Source organism: Medicago sativa, chromosome 3 (genome assembly GCF_051527215.1).
Source record: "Medicago sativa cultivar Bolivia chromosome 3, Bolivia_mono, whole genome shotgun sequence".
Lineage (NCBI taxonomy): Eukaryota > Viridiplantae > Streptophyta > Magnoliopsida > Fabales > Fabaceae > Medicago > Medicago sativa.
This window is the reverse complement of record NC_140751.1, coordinates 92391681-92407767: the sequence shown is the minus strand read 5'-3', so window position 1 is coordinate 92407767 and position 16087 is coordinate 92391681. Positions and strand designations below refer to the sequence as shown.

The following is a 16087-nucleotide window of genomic DNA, read 5'->3' as shown; positions in this document are numbered from 1 at the left end:
CTGGTTTGAGATTTGTCATTAAATTTCTGTTTGAATTAGTGAGGGAATTTAGTTTCATCACAATTAGTGATGAAATATGCCTTCACAATTTGAGAGGGAATAGCAATCCGTCATTAATTAGAGACGGAAATATTGGTAAACAACTATGGAATAGTCCCTCACTATTAGAGAGGGAACAAGAATCCCTCACTGATTACTGACGGATTTGCCAAAGTTTTCTGGTGCATATATAGTGACGGATTTATATGATTAGTGAGGGATTTTATCCGTGTCAATTAGGGACGGAAACCAAAATCCCTCACAAAAATTTAGCAAGGCCAATATTCTTAAGGGATTACCGGTCGTCACTAAATCCCTCACTAAATTCGTTAGTGAGGGAATTATGGTAGTTTAGTGACGGATTTCTACCCTCTCTAAAATTGATTTTTCTAGTAGTGATTATTTTCTTTCTTTCAATAATATCCTTAGCAATTAATTTATTTATTTCATCTATTTCTACTATATTTGAAATAAATACTTAACTTATTGATGAAACAATAATAGCATTCAACTTTGATGACAAGTAAATAGAAATATATATTTTTTTTAACAAAAACGATAAGTAACAAAGAACAAATGAAGTATTAATTAAAAATGTTTGTTCATGTCATTTTGTATTTATCAACTAGTTGACATGTTTTTTTTTAACTAAACAACACATATTCAATATGCTAGAGTAACTCATACGGTATTAGCGATATCTTTTCGACTATTAACTAGTTCATCATTTGTTGCTTTTTTTAGTAAAGAGTTTTAATGCGTTAATGATGTTTGTCATCAGTCTTTTTATTTTAAGGGCTATCAAGGAAAACATGAAATTTTGGTGAAATATAAAATTGTATATTTTTAAAAAATATCATTAAAGTCTATATAATTTTTTTTTTGACAAAAAAAACAATATAGAATTATTAGGTAAACTACCTCGTGTTGTATAACATTAGTAAAATTACTCATCCTAATTGTTTCTCAAAGTGGGATATCTTTTTACTCTCAGATTTATGCAACTGTCTAAATTCTTTCATACAAGAGTTATAGCTTCTTTGATGGACATGATATGAAAAAAGATAGATATAATAAGATAGCTGGTAAGAGTTATAGCTTCAAAAGATCTTATTCTACATAATATGTGATGTGCACTTGATAATTCACTAGGTTTTATTACATAGTAGATTTGCATGTATGTTTAATGTTAGTTATTATGCCCATAAATTAACCATTTTCCAACTCAGTCACCTTAAAAGCAAAGAAAGTGAAGTGATGTTCTTTAAACTTGGAACAATTAGACCAAATAAGCACAGGGATGGAGTGTTGGATTCGAGCTGCTCAGCTTAACTTCCTCTAATAGGAAAAAAGGGGAAAAAGGTAAAGGAGTGGAAATACAATATTCTGCGCTTTGTCCTCAAGGGGCAAAAGAATAACCGCTTTTTCTTTTTACATCAGATAAAAGAAGAATCGGTTTGAAAACAAACCATTCTTTGACAAAAGACAAACAAACAGGGCAATTCACCTCATTTTAAAAGCAGTGTGAACATGTGATTTAAAAAGATCGTAAAATACCTAACCATTCTTCTCATGTTACCTTCCTTAATTCCACATACACACACATAAACAGATCAGCTGAATAATTCAAGACATTGAGACACCGTTCAGATTCATTTTTTTTTTAAGAAGCTAAATTAGTCCATCTAAATTAGTACCAGAGAGAATCAAACATGAAACCTCGAGGAGGACCACGCTCCTAGGTCCCAAGTCAATATACCACCAAGCCAATCCAAGTGGGTTCAGATTTTTGATACATAATTGAGACGCTATGATGTTTCTAACAAAAGTTACACTTTGAAGTTTTGATAAAATGACAATGACGCCAGTTTTTTTTCCCAAACTCACCATACATTCAAACATACACTCAAAGTAAACACGGATTTATATTCCAAAATTAAGAATTTTAATATTCTAAACAGACTTTTTTTTTCTTCCTACTTACAATATACTAGTCTATTCTCTTTCGGTTTGTAACCTCTTCAAGTGATAGTAAGAAAGAGATAGACACAATTCAGCAATCGAAGAGGATCCAAGTCCCAACTCTTACATGTTTTACTCTCTTCGCTCCGCTATCAGTGATAATAGAAGAGATTTAGACATCATTAAACATGTGTTGAGTGTATGCCTTTTTTGGGCTTTCCACGTGCATCTTCCTACTAAGACTATCTTGTTCGAGAAACAGTAAAACACTAAGCACATCCCAACAAGATGCGAACATAATGTTCATCACAAATTAAATATAACTAATTTCACTGGACTCAACACCCATATGATCAGTTGTATAATTCACTCACAGTGAGTTTAAAGTTTCACGTCAACAATGATCAAACTGTAATATGCTTATTAAAGTAACAAAATACACAAATCAAATCCATCCAACCTTAATCCAAAAACAAATATCTTTCAACCTTGAAAATATATCAGTTTTTACTTTTTAATTGCTGTAAAAAAATAGTTTTGGTCCTTAAAAGATTTAAGTTTTGATCCTTGTGTTGGTTTTAGTCTTAAAACACGGACCGTCTAACTCCAAAGTGAAAAAATATTATAAACAAAAACCAAAACAATTTTTTTGGTTTCAAGGACCGAAACAATTTATCTTACAGGATTCAAAAACCGATATTTACTGAAAGACATTTAAGCAAAAAATAATGATTACCATGCAGTAAAAAGTTTTAGCAAATCATAAGTTATATCCCCCAAAACAAGCACTAGCAGGTGTAAAAGAGCAGTAAAAAGTTGTCGCAAAAATCACACGAGACATATATCCCATAGACTTCCAACTTAAGTAATCAGAAACTAGCATGCAAAAGTCAATGGTAGACCACCTAACTAAACTCATAAATGTTGCTGAGCATTTTTGTCCCAATGGACAATTACTTCCACGTGCTTGAAAGAAACTTCGAAACTGCAGATTAAACACTCCTTAACAAGGTATTTGACTAAATGAGCATGTGCATGTTCTATTAAAAGAGAATACATTTACGCAAGTTCTTCACATGCAAACAATTTTCCATCCCCATAATCATGGGATTTTGTTGCAATTACGCCTATCTTTGGTGAATGGTGATCCAAGTGGAGCAACGAGACCCAGGCTTTGCATCACTCTTATCCTCCGAGAACTCAGCTCTTGGAGCTTTCCAGAGGCTGTTGTTTCCTGAGTACAATATAGTCAGTCACTGGATCCAACCAACACGCGAATTAAAAAGGTTCAAATCCATATACTTACACAGCTTGGGCTAGCAAGATCACCATCCTTCGACTCCTTATTTTGTTTTTGGCGCTTGGCTGGAGTCTGCTCCTCAACTTTCTTGTTGGATTTTGCCTTGCTATCAGTTTTTTCACTTGGCGTTCCTGTTGAAAAAGAATGATGAGAGGAATTGTTTGTTAGGCTAATTAGAAGTGCTGAAACTTACACATTGATTTACAATCAATCAGTGATCTGCACTAAAAATAACTAATATCCAGCATTATAATCAATAACTGAGCATTCTGATGTATATCACAACATAAAAGCTAATATCCTAACCAGCACTGAAGCTGAAGATACTACCCTAGAGACAAATAAAACCAGTCACTCAGTGGTATTTGAGGCCAAAAGTAATCATGTATATACAAGACCTCGTAGACATAATACAGAAACTGTACCAAAACATAGTGAACACGCGGCAAATGTCAAAACAGAAGCAGATTGAAATAGAAGATAAACCATGATGGATAAACAGCTGCTAGGAGCTGTAAAATAGAACTAGTGAAGAAAGAGTGGGCAAAGGCTGGCAAAGGACTGACAACTGTCTCAGTCAAGATTGATCGGAAGGACGCCTTCGCGTGACAGTGAGACTGATAGAAACCAACTGGTATTATTACCGAATTGAGGGAAAGAGCAAAGATTACAAACTATTCCATATGCCTAAAAGGCCCCCAAACTATTTCCAAATGACATGATTATCCTCTCTCTAATCACTCCTCTCTATTTATAGAAAACAAGCCATTTAACTGACCAATTAACTAATTCCGTAATAACTTAGTAAGACACTTAACATACAGCAACAAAACCTTCTTATAAATACTCTTCCGCTAAATATTTGCCTTGTCCTAAGGGTGAAGGATGATATATGAATAACCCAAGCAGTTCATCTAGGACCCCATTGCATGCAACTCAGTGATATACTCCCTTTGTCCGATAAAAATTGTCACATTTGCAACCAAAAAACATTGTCTCAAGGAGATTGCCACTTTTAGTTTTCAAGATAACTTTTAATTGTTTTTTTTCTTCCAACTGTACCCTCTGATAATACAACTTACACGACTCCCAAGTTATTATTATCCACTTTGCATTTATTGTAATGGGACGGAGGGAGTAGTTCTCAATTTATCCAAAAACAGTCTTGCAAAGCTGCCGGCAGGGAAGTCGGGGTATTCTAGCAGTGGTGGTGGTCTGTCTAGATTGCCTTTCATCCCTATTTCGTGTATGCCTTGGCAAGTGATGATGGAAAGAATACCAAGTACAAACTGAACGACCATCTATGTTGTCCCAGCGACCATGTAGATTGCCTTTAAGCCCCTCATATTCTTCGTGTTGCCTACACTGCTCAACTGCCACTTTACTCTCCAACCACATTTTGCAAACCACCTCAAAATCAAATCCAAACAACTTACCTATCAACTCTTGTTGGTTAGCCCTGGTGATTTGTCGTTGGACCAAGTGCCTCAAACTTTCTATGATCCGAATAGATAACAAATTTTCCGACCAAAAAGATAATGCCTCCCGTACTGAATGGCTAACACCAAAGCCATTAACTCCTTGTCATAAGCTAACTTACACAACTTATTACCCGAAAAGGCCTCGATGAAATAAGCTATTGGAAGCTTCAATTGCATCAGTACTGCATTCACTCCTCTGCCTAGGTTCCAGGTGTGACTCAAACTGATGACCTGGTTGCTCCAACACAGCAAATTCGTTCTCGACGTCACTTGCAAGTTGCATTGCTTGGTAACGTGATTTCAGCTTGAAGGTTCTCACCCTGGAGTGTCTCTCATGGCATAGACCACCCACAAAATATCCTTGAACTTGTTGTTCTATCAAACAGCAACACTGTGACAAATACAACTCAAATCATGTGATATACTCCTCCATGTTGATGCTGTCTGCTTCAGTTCCTTCATCTCTTCGATGGGATTGTCCAAGCGACCACCGCTGAATCTCATGATCAATCAGGGTCTCCATCGAGTCCTCTGAAAAGCGTTGAACCTCAAAATGCATCTCTGCACGCGTGATCCATGCGACATGATCATCCTCTCCAAACACGACAATTCCACCTTTGCCGGCATACGAAATTCCCCCAAAGACGAGGTCATGTCGTCACTCCCGTGAGGGTCGGTTTCATCTCATCAAACGGTTTATCTCGCCAGGAGCGCTTCCTTCATCGCCTCAATGTTGGTCTCCAATCGTTCCAAACAGACTTCCACAGCAGTCGTTCTGTCGGCCCTTTTAGGCATATTGAACAGGGGCAGGTCGGACCAATTGACAGAGCAGAGTAAAATGAATGGAAAAGAGAATGTGAATTCAATTCGAATACTGAAAACTAAGAATAAAACTTTCTTACAAAGCTCAGAGTTGTAGATCCTCAGAGAGAAGAGAACTTTCTCTCTTCTCTCTATCTGCCTGCCGTACGGTTCCTGACACAGTGATGATTACATGAGCGAGTCAAATAGCCAATACCCAGCCTCCGCTACTCCTTATTGGAATAACCTAACTAATTGCCTAGGTGGCAGCACTCCTATTCTCCCACTTTTTCTTTCTTCTTCCTGTCATAGACTCTCCAAACCTTGGATTACTCTACTTCCAAGAAACCCACCAATTACATCTTATCCTCTCAATGCAAATAAAAGTATATAACAACCCACCATAGTTTCATCTCTTCACTCATTCTTCTTTCCCCAAAAATATAGTTTTGCTTGGATCAGCCACCAATAGGCTTCCCCTTTCATCTCTTCTACAGCCACCTTTACAACACAATTCCTACACAGCTCATCGATCCCCCTGAATCAGAATAGCTCTGATACTAGTGATAGAAACTAACTGGCATTATTACTGAATTGAGGGAAAGAACATAGATTACAAACTATTCCTGGGGTATTCAAGAGACTATAGACTCTCCCAATTCCTAAAAGGTCCTCACCTATTTCCAAATGGTAAGATAATCTCTCTCTAATCACTCCTCTCTATTTACAGGCAACATGCCTTATTTCGCTTAACTATCTTACTAATCCACCCGCTAACTGACCAATCAACCAAACTAACTAAGCCTCTCAACATACAGTAACAGCAGAACATACTTATCAAAGACATTATATCTTCCAATGGCTCAAGCATCCATTGGACTCCAATGGACTAATAAGAGCACAAAGAACCATCAAGTGGCATTAATAAGCTAGGTAGCTACAGCCTACGTATACAGTTGGGAAAGAAAAACAACAGTGTAAAGGCTATGCGGAGAAAATAACGAAGTAGGAACAAATCATGATTTGATCACACACCATATAAGGCTGTATTTAACAATAACAACAAGTGGAAAAGTTATGCAAGCCCTTAAATTGTTCATACTACACTTTTGTTATTTCTATTCCTTGGAAAGGGAAAAAGAAAAAAACAGATATGCTATTTGAACTTCATAGAGCATGCAAAACCATTAGAATAACAGGAAAAATGCACTAACCTTTGGCCTTCGATGCTGATTTCTTCTTAGAGCTAGGAAGGTCCTTCACCCATTAAAAAATACAACAGCAGACAGAATTAATTCAATATTTTGAAGACGTCTCACTGCCTAAAAGAACAAATCTATGGATAACACTTATAGCCTCATTTAACAACTAAATTAAAGTAGCCACTGTTACCTTTAGAAGACCTTCCTCGAGTATTTTTCTGAGATCCGCATTATTATTCTTGAGAATCTGAAAGATCATAATATAAATATATATAAGCACAGAGAAAATCTTGCAAAATCCATTAGATTTACAAAACAACACAAAATAGGTTTACTTGAAATGGTCACCAAAATCCAAATATCAACTTACCATCTCAAACTCAGAACATGATCTAACGGGATTCACATTCAAGCTGCGAAACAAAAAGGGCACGTTAGTACAAATTAATGTGCAAATTGTAAAGAAACATAAATGGAATAAAATACCGACAATTCTTGGCTTCCATAGATCCGGACAAGGACTTCCCCGGTGCGACACTTTCTAGGTTGAAAGCTCTGAAGGATTGCCTCATCATTAACAACCTACGACATTAAAGCGTCAACAAATCAATATCAAAGAGTGTATCAAGTGTTTCATCATTTAAGGTGAATCGTGTAATTCACAAACCTGTGCAGGCCACCAAGAGCCACTGGGAAGCTTGACATGTATCATATCCCCATGTCCAAGTGAACCAGCTTCAATGATCTGATTCTTGCCACTCTCCATTAATTCTTCTCTTTCACTATTCAAGAAAACCCAAAGATCCCAAATTGTTAGTTTCATTTCATCCCTAATTTATGAAGCACAAACTCAGACATGGACACCGTAGATGACACGGACACGTCGACGCTGATAATAATTTGAGAAAATCACATAATTAAATGTAATCGGTGCCGTGTAAGTGTCGGACACGATATGTATCTGACACCAGGACACGCTAATCCAAAGAGTATTTATGCTTCATAGTCCCTAACTAACTAATAGCATGAAATGAAGAAAACATAGAATGAATCACATTAATATGTTCTATTATATACCATTTTCTTTAACTACTATCTCTATGAAACCCTAAAAATCCTCCTTAAGAAACCAAAATGATGACCAGAAAACAAGAAAATATTGAATAATTTTTTGTCAAGAAAGAAAAACCCAAAGATCCCAAATTGTTAGTTTCATTTCATCCCTAACTTATGAAACACAAACTCAGACACAGACACTGTAGATGACACAGACACGTCTGACACTGATAATAATTTGAAAAAATGACATAATTAAATTTAATCGATGTCGTGTCAGTGTCAGACATGATATGTATCTAACATCGGGACACGCCTAATCCGAGAAGTATATCTGCTTCATAGTCCCTAGCTAACTAATAGCATGAAATGAAGAAACCATAACATGAATCACATTAATATGTTCTGTTCTATGCCATTTTCTCTCTAACTACTACCTCTATGAAACCCTAAAAGTTCTCCTGTAAGAAACCAAAATGATGATCAGGAAACGAAAATGTTGAATAACTTTTGGTCATTAAAGCAAATACAAGAAAGGTTTCATTTAACACAGAAACGCAGAAAAAAAATTGAAGAATGAGTATGTAAAGCATGATAACAATAACAAAGGAGCGAAGTGTAAAGAGAAATGTAGCAAAAACTTACAGAACGTACGAAGGAGGAGGAGGAGGAGAGAGATGGAGAATTGAGTTGGAGCCAAAAAACAATAGAGAGAGAAATCCCAATCAGACTTTATTATTATTAAATATTCCAAACACAAAATCTGACTGTACTCGGAAGGGAAAAAAATAAGACCGCTCAAATGGTAAAAGATTTAAACTCGTTAAATATAAGGTCAAAATAATTTTTAAAAAAGTGAGAAGAGCACATCTTGTTAAAAGTTTATATATTTTAAAAATTTACCATTTAAAATTCTTTTTTATAGAGACCAATTAAAATCGTGAACATTTTCCAAAAAAACATTAATTTTTAAATTCTTTTTTGAAAATATAAAGGTATTACTCCCTCCGTTCATATATCTAAGTACTCATTTGACTTTATTTTTGTCCATAAATGTAAACCTCTTTTCAAATTACTAGATGCATTTATTATTTTTTCATAAACACACCCCTAATTTATACTACTAACTTTTCTTGAAATATGAAAAGTCAAATTTAATACATATACAAACAAAAGACAATTTGATAATATTAACACACACAAAAGACACATTAATTACACCGACAACTTTTTTTAAGAAATGTGAAAAATGCAAAGGGGGCTTGCATATATAGAGGGAGTATATGTTAGAAAATTAAAAAGTCAAATGTGTTTTTGAGGGAATTTTATTTTAAATAATTTAGTGATAAAAAATATAAATAATTTAATTTTTATACATTGCCAATGTAAATTTTTTGACATTATTTTTAGAAAAGAAATGTTTTTAACATTATTATTAAGTGGTCATAATCACCGTCCTTGTGAGCTTAACATATATATACTTATGTGTATGGGCAATGCTAGCTGCAGGCGTTTTAACACTTGCGATTGAACACACCCACTTGTAGGATGCCACGCTACGTATATTTTTTTATAACTTACCCGCTGATCGGTTCTACACTTCTACTTGTTAAAACATTTATTTTATTTTATTTTTATTTTTCAAATTCTTCATGTCTGCACCGACCCACCTCCATCTTTCTTTTTTGATTACCTCATACTTTCAACCTTCCTTCCTTCTCATTTTGGCATTTACGTTCATACTTTCATGCTAAAGAATTGTTTTTCATTACCTCATTCTTTCATCAACCATAGTTTCCAGAGAATCACTTCTCTCTCTCAAAAAAAATTTCACTTCTGTCTAGAATTCAGACTACCACAAGGACTATTTACAGGATTGGAGACCAGATCTGAGTCCTTCTCTACAAGCTTTTGATTTCCAATGTTCTATTGTGCAATTTACTCACCTTTGGTCGGACGATGGTGGCCGTCCCCGTCGCATTTTTTGCAAGCCCTTTTCAAACCACCGTTCCCACTCTATAAAAACAATTTATAATTATACATCATTCCTCAAACCCAGATTTCAAAGTAAATGATTATGTGAGAGCAAGCATGTGTCGATGAATTTTTGTTTTGTTGAGGAATTTGTTATTTGAAAAAAATGAAATCACTTAAGATGAAATCCTTCTCATGTTGTTATGCAACAACAATGAAGATCGGAGAGATCGGATTGAGGTTGATTTTTGATTGACGTACAACATGATTTTGAGAATAATAATAATTAAAATAAAAAAAACTGATAAATTTATTAGAATTGTCCAATCGGTTACCAGTTTAAGAGGTTTAAAAACAAGTGACATGTATATGAGCTTGACGAAGAAGAAGGTCGTGAAGAAAAGTAATTTTGGGTACATGAGAAAATGCTATGTGTGGAAGATGAAGTCAATATTTGTCATATCTTTTTATTATTTTATTTTAAAACGTATTGAAACAATGGAGCCGATTGCCGGTTTAATTTTATGTAAAAGCAATGACATGGGCCAATAATGTAGCAAGTGTTTAAAAGCGATTGGAATAGAGACTGTAATTAGCATTTGCTCTATTATGTATTGTCCTACTAATTAAGCTAAACTCACGAGGATAATCATAATGTCATATAAATGATATTCAACGTAATTAAATATTTTAATTTATTGACTCAGACAAAATTGTAGTGGGTAGTAAAATTCTTCGTTAAAAAAATTTGACATTGCTCTCACGACTAAATTTTACTCAAAATATCTAGTTAAGTTAGAATATAGATTTTTACTATCTCTCATCCAGTTGTTCTTGTTTTTTTTTTAAAAAAATTAATGTATTAATATACAATATATTATTATTTTATAATAAAATAGTATATTAAAAAAACGTATATGCTTTCCAGTCATAAAAGTCAAAGTGTTCTTGAACGTATTTTTACATTTTAATTAGCATTTTACAAACATGAAAATAAAAATGGTCAAATCATAAAAATTGCCAATCAATTACAAAAATATGTTTGAATTTTTAATTTTAATTAATATTTTAAGAACATAAAAATATAAATGTTCAAATCATAAAAACTCATCATAACCGATTAAAAAATAAGTACAGTCCAAAGTCTCAAGCATACACCCTGAAAAAATTATACTAAACTTTAATGATAACTACTTCTTAAATCATATTTATTGAAGGTTTTGAATGTAGTATTTCATATATACTATAAATATATTTCGCCGTTGTTACAACCCAGTGCTTTGACGGTAAATAATTTAAGTGGAATCTTGAGTTTCATCCCAGGTTGTTAATCTCTAGTATGTGTGTGTTTACTTGAGTAAGTTTTGGTTACTAGATCAATAACAAAAAGACGAATTAAAAATAATTAAATAAGTTTTTTGTTTCTATAAAAGTTTCAATTTTATTTTTAGTTTCTTTAAAAAATTTCATCAATTTTTAGTCATTCAAATATTTTTTTCACTATTTTTGCTTCATGCTTTTTAGTAAAATCGGTTGCTGGTTGTCGGTTGCATCCTTCAAATTTTTTACTTGTTATAAACGCTTAAAAACTCATGTTTAATTCATATTTTGTAAAAAAAAAATCTAATATTTTATCCGAGGAATGGTTACGATATTTTGAAGATATATGTAAACATTTATTTAAAAACGTAAATGATACATATGAGTTGATTTAAAACATGAACCAAAAGTCGTAACGAAAAACATCTAGAGGACCAAGACTTGTTGAAAATTTGTAGAGGGACCCTAAAATTAAAATTTGAGATATTTATAGGGATAAAAAAAATTCATTTAACCCAAAAAAAAAAGGTTTAAATTGAAGAAGACTTCTAGATACACTCTCTTCTCAATATTCACTCTAACACTCGTTCCTTTATTCGGTGAAATCCATATGGATCTCGTTACTTTACGTGGGATCTATTTCCAAAATAAAAGACTCGCATTGATTTCATCCGGTAAATAAACAAGTATGCAGAGTGTTTAAAAAAGTATTGTTGTATTGTAAACATAAACTTTATAGTATTTTATTGGGCTAAATATCATTTGTGATCCTTTAAGTTAGAGAAAGTTTCTCTTTAGACCTCCTAATATCTCCAAGGCCTTTTAAATAAACATTCGATAATTATCTACTGAATTTACGTTTTTCAAAAAAGGTACATCTGGTAGATAACTATCAGATGCGTATTTAGAGGTCCTTAGAGATATTTAGGGACCTAAGGGGAAACACCTAAAGATATGTACAACAAGTAAGTCCTTTAAGTTTTTCTTTGTTTGTTACAAAATGGTTCTTTAAGTCAAAAATATATGTTCATCGTGATCCTGTTTTCATCAAACTTGGTTAAAAAAAGTTTATGAAGTCGTCTAATGTTAAGTTGGTATGTCCGAATCAACGTTATCAAAACTATAGTTCATATGTGTATTATTCAGTCTTGATTTGAAATAAAATTGATCAGTTACTTGATTTATAATACGATTGATGAAATGTTTATATGTAAAATTATGCTTGAATTCAAAAAACAAGGTGAATAAAATGTGCACAGGTGATCATGTTTGAAGTCGTAAGCACTTTTGAACCGGCCACATCAATGTGAAATGGTTAATAAACATTTTTAACAAAGTTGACTGAAAAAATGAGTAACAATTTACAACAAAAAAAATATCTTAAATACCAATTTATTACAAAAAAAAAAAACTTAAAGGACAAACTTATTATAAACGTCGAATTTGAAAGAATATGAGAGGTATTTGACCCATTTTATTGCAACACTTATTTTTTTTTCAACATAAACACAATTTTCAAGAAAAGTTTTTTGTAGTTTTTTATTTTTAAATAATTTTCCGTTTATTAGGTGTGGGGTACACAATTTTAAAAAAAAAAAATTAGAATGACGCGTTATGCATCATTCAAAATATATTAACCGAAAAAGAAAAGGAAGTATAAAATAGAAAAGGAGGACTAGGCCAAAACCTTTTGTTGAAAAATATACAAACTTAAAGTTAGGTATTTCCATCCTATTCTTAATGAACTCCCATCTAATGTATTAACAGGTAGAGTAATACATATATTTGCTAAACCATCTGCACAAAAACTTCATTCCTTGTAGATGCGATTGTGAAACGAATGTTCCTACAAAAGGAGACATAATTGTACCATATGTTTCTTAAGGGCCATGGAACTAAAGCATGAGACTTAATGCCAAAGCAACAAGTTGTGAATCTGTTCCAAACCATAACTTAGTAATACCCCTTCTATGGGCAATTTGAAGAGCTAGCATTGCAGCTACCAACTCAACATGAAATGCATTAACACTACCCAAATCATGAGCAAAGCAACCAATGCAAATACCTTCTCTGTCTCTAAATATACCACCACCAGAAGCGTTGGGAGGATATTTTGTGGAGGCTACATCTGTGTTAACCTTAGTCCAATTATATCGGTGATGGACTTCCAATAAATTATCTTATCATAAAATCTTACATGGTTTCTTCTAAACCATATGCCAAGGTTTACAACGCAAGATGTAATCACCGCCTTACATCGAGGTGACCAATTTCTATCAAATATTTTCCACATATCCTCCATGAATGCAAACTGAATAGTAGAATTAAGAATAGTCACAAACGTTAACCATCTCCATAGATAAAAAAACAAAGTTATTAGGAAACCAAAGAGAATGAACAAAATGATTCTTATTGATTGTATTGAAAGCTTACAACATGTATTTATAGTAGTATGAGTATGTATACTAAGCTATCATGCACATGCATTAGAGGAATGAAACCCTAGAACACTGTTGCTTGCGCAGCAAGTAACAACTGTTTAAGTGATATTACTATCAATAATATCACTATGTAATATCCCCCAACAAGTTGGAGGCTGATATATGTTGATCAGACCCAACTTGGACAAGGGCATATTGAAAGTCTTGGGAAGCAATGCCTTGGTGAAGAAATCTGCAACTTGATCTTGAGAGGAAACTGGAAGCAGCTTAAGAATGCCAGCTTGCAACTTTTCTCTTATCAGATGGCAATCAATCTCCAAGTGTTTTGTGCGTTCATGAAACACAGGATTGGAGGCAATGTGAATAGCACTCTGATTGTCACAATAGAGGACAGGCAACTTGGAGCATGTAACATGTAAATCTCTGAGAAGGTATAAAATCCACTACAGTTCACAAGTGGCTGAAGCTAATGCCCTATACTCAGCTTCAGAAGAAGATCTTGAAACTGTGATCTGTTTCTTAGTTCTCCATGAGATCATGGAACTGCCCAAGAAGAAACACTGACCAGAAATGGACCTTCTTGTATCAAGGCAACCAGCCCAGTCTGCATCAGAAAAACCTTGCAGAGCGAGAGAAGAGCTTCTGGGAAAGAACAAACCCTTGCCTGGACAGCCTTTAAGATATTTTAAAACTTTTAAAGCTGCATGATGATGAGTTTGTGAAGGTTTAGATAAAAATTGACTCAGTTGCTGGGTGATGAAGGTAATGTCAGGTCTTATGGTATTAAGATAAAGAAGCCTCCCTACAAGTCTCCTATATGCAGCAATATCATCAAAAGGAGGACTTGAATCATGATAAAGTTTAATGGAGGGGTCAGAAGGAGTAGAGACTGGTTTGGAACTGACAGTGCCTGAATCATTGAGCAAATCCAAACAATACTTCCTTTGACACAATGAAATACCCAGTTTTGAATGAGCAACTTCAATCCCTAAAAAATACTCCAGCTTCCCTAAGTCTTTGATTTTGAATAAAGAATCCAAAATTGACTTGATGTGATCAAATTCACTAAGAGAGTTTCCTGCCAGAATGATATCATCAACATAAACCAGAAGGACGGTGAATGATGATGATGTTTTCTTGACAAACAAGGAGTGGTCAGAAGCTGCTTGGGAATAGTCTTGAGCTAAAAGTGTAGAGGTTAATCTTTCATACCACTTTCTACTGGCCTGCTTCAAACCATACAAAGACTTTTGTAACTTGCACACTTAATTTTGCTTATCAGTCTTAATACCAGGAGGAATCTGCATGTAAACATCTTCCTGAAGCTATCCATGAAGAAAAGCATTGTTAACATCAAGTTGATGTAAATGCCAACTATGAATGGAGGACAAGGCAATCACAAGTCTGACAGTGGTTAACTTGGCAACTGGAGAATATGTATCAAAATAATCTAAGCCTTCAACTTGATTATATCCCTTGGCAACCAATCTTGCCTTATATCTCTCAATAGTGCCATCAGCATGGTATTTAATCTTATAAATCCATCTGCATCCAATTGGTTTAACATTGAGTGGTAAATCCACAAGCTTCCAAGTGCCAGTTTTCTCAAGAGCCTGAAGTTCAACTTGCATAGCATGCTTCCAACAATCATATTTACTTGCTTCAGCATATGTGGTTGGCTCAGAATGAGAATGCAAAGACATAACAAAAGAAGAATGATTAGTAGAGAGTTTATGATGTGAAAGGTAATTAGAAATAGGATATGTAGATGCATGAATATTATTGCAGATGTAATCATTAAGATATGAAGGTGTAGAGGTGTTTCTGGTGGAATGTCTATGGATGACAGGTGGTTCAATATTGTCAATAATGGGAGGTTGGGATGAAGGGATGGAAGGAACAATAGGAGGGACAATATCATCAATAATGGGAGGTTGAGTAGAGGAGGGAGGAGATTCAAGAACATCTGAAGATGGAAAATGAGAGAAATACTCCCAATCAGGAGAAGTAGAGGATGGAGAATGAGGATAGGGTAAATAAATTTCATGAAAACTAACATGTCTAGACACAAAAATCTCTCTTGATTGAAGATCATAGAGAGCAAAACCCTTATATCCAGACTTGTATCCCAAGAAAAGAGACTTCCTGGCTCTAGGTTGGAGTTTGGTTCTGTGAGAATGCAAGGTTGAAGCATAACACAAGCAACCAAAAACTTTGAAAAGGGCAATGTCAGGAAGTTTATTGTAAAGAAGAAAATATGGAGAATGATTTTGAAGTAAAGGTGTAGGTACTCTATTGATGAGGAAAACAGCATGATGAATGGCATAGGACCAAAAGGAAGGAGGAAGTTTGGACTGATAAAGCAAAGCTCTACCAACATTAAGGATGTGTTGGTGCTTTCTTTCTACTCTACCATTTTGTTGGGGAGTTTCAACACAAGACATTTGGTGAACAATACCATGTAAGGCATAAAAGGAAGGTAACATGAATTCAGGGCCATTATCAGTTCTG

General features: G+C 34.2%; 1 protein-coding gene across 2 annotated transcripts; it reads right to left on the bottom strand.

Moving 5' to 3' along the window:
- Nucleotides 1-2768: 2768 nt before the first annotated feature.
- Nucleotides 2769-8549, bottom strand: LOC146941989 (uncharacterized). 2 transcript variants are annotated; one of them, XM_085755940.1, is made up of 8 exons: nt 8487-8549; nt 7453-7567; nt 7276-7367; nt 7156-7198; nt 6976-7032; nt 6798-6840; nt 3308-3432; nt 2769-3235 (listed from the first exon to the last, which is right to left on the bottom strand). In XM_085755940.1, the coding sequence occupies exons 2-8, from the start codon at nt 7549-7551 to the stop codon at nt 3104-3106; spliced, it is 591 nt and encodes a 196-aa protein (XP_085612066.1). In that variant the 5' UTR covers nt 7552-7567; nt 8487-8549; the 3' UTR covers nt 2769-3103. The 2 variants fall into 2 exon arrangements, with proteins under 2 accessions (XP_085612066.1, XP_085612067.1); XM_085755941.1 differs by having other exon boundaries at nt 2769-3225.
- Between the last annotated feature and the right edge of the window lie 7538 nt (nt 8550-16087).

Bases quoted from the DNA above. Each gene is read 5' to 3' on its own strand.
- LOC146941989 (XM_085755940.1), bottom strand. From the start codon at position 7,551: ATGGAGAGTGGCAAGAATCAGATCATTGAAGCTGGTTCACTTGGACAT. The intron at 7,368-7,452 runs GTTTGTGAATTA...TTAATGTCGTAG, and splicing joins GCTCTTGGTGGCCTGCACAG to GTTGTTAATGATGAGGCAAT. The intron at 7,033-7,155 runs GTAAGTTGATAT...ATGATCTTTCAG, and splicing joins CATGTTCTGAGTTTGAGATG to ATTCTCAAGAATAATAATGC.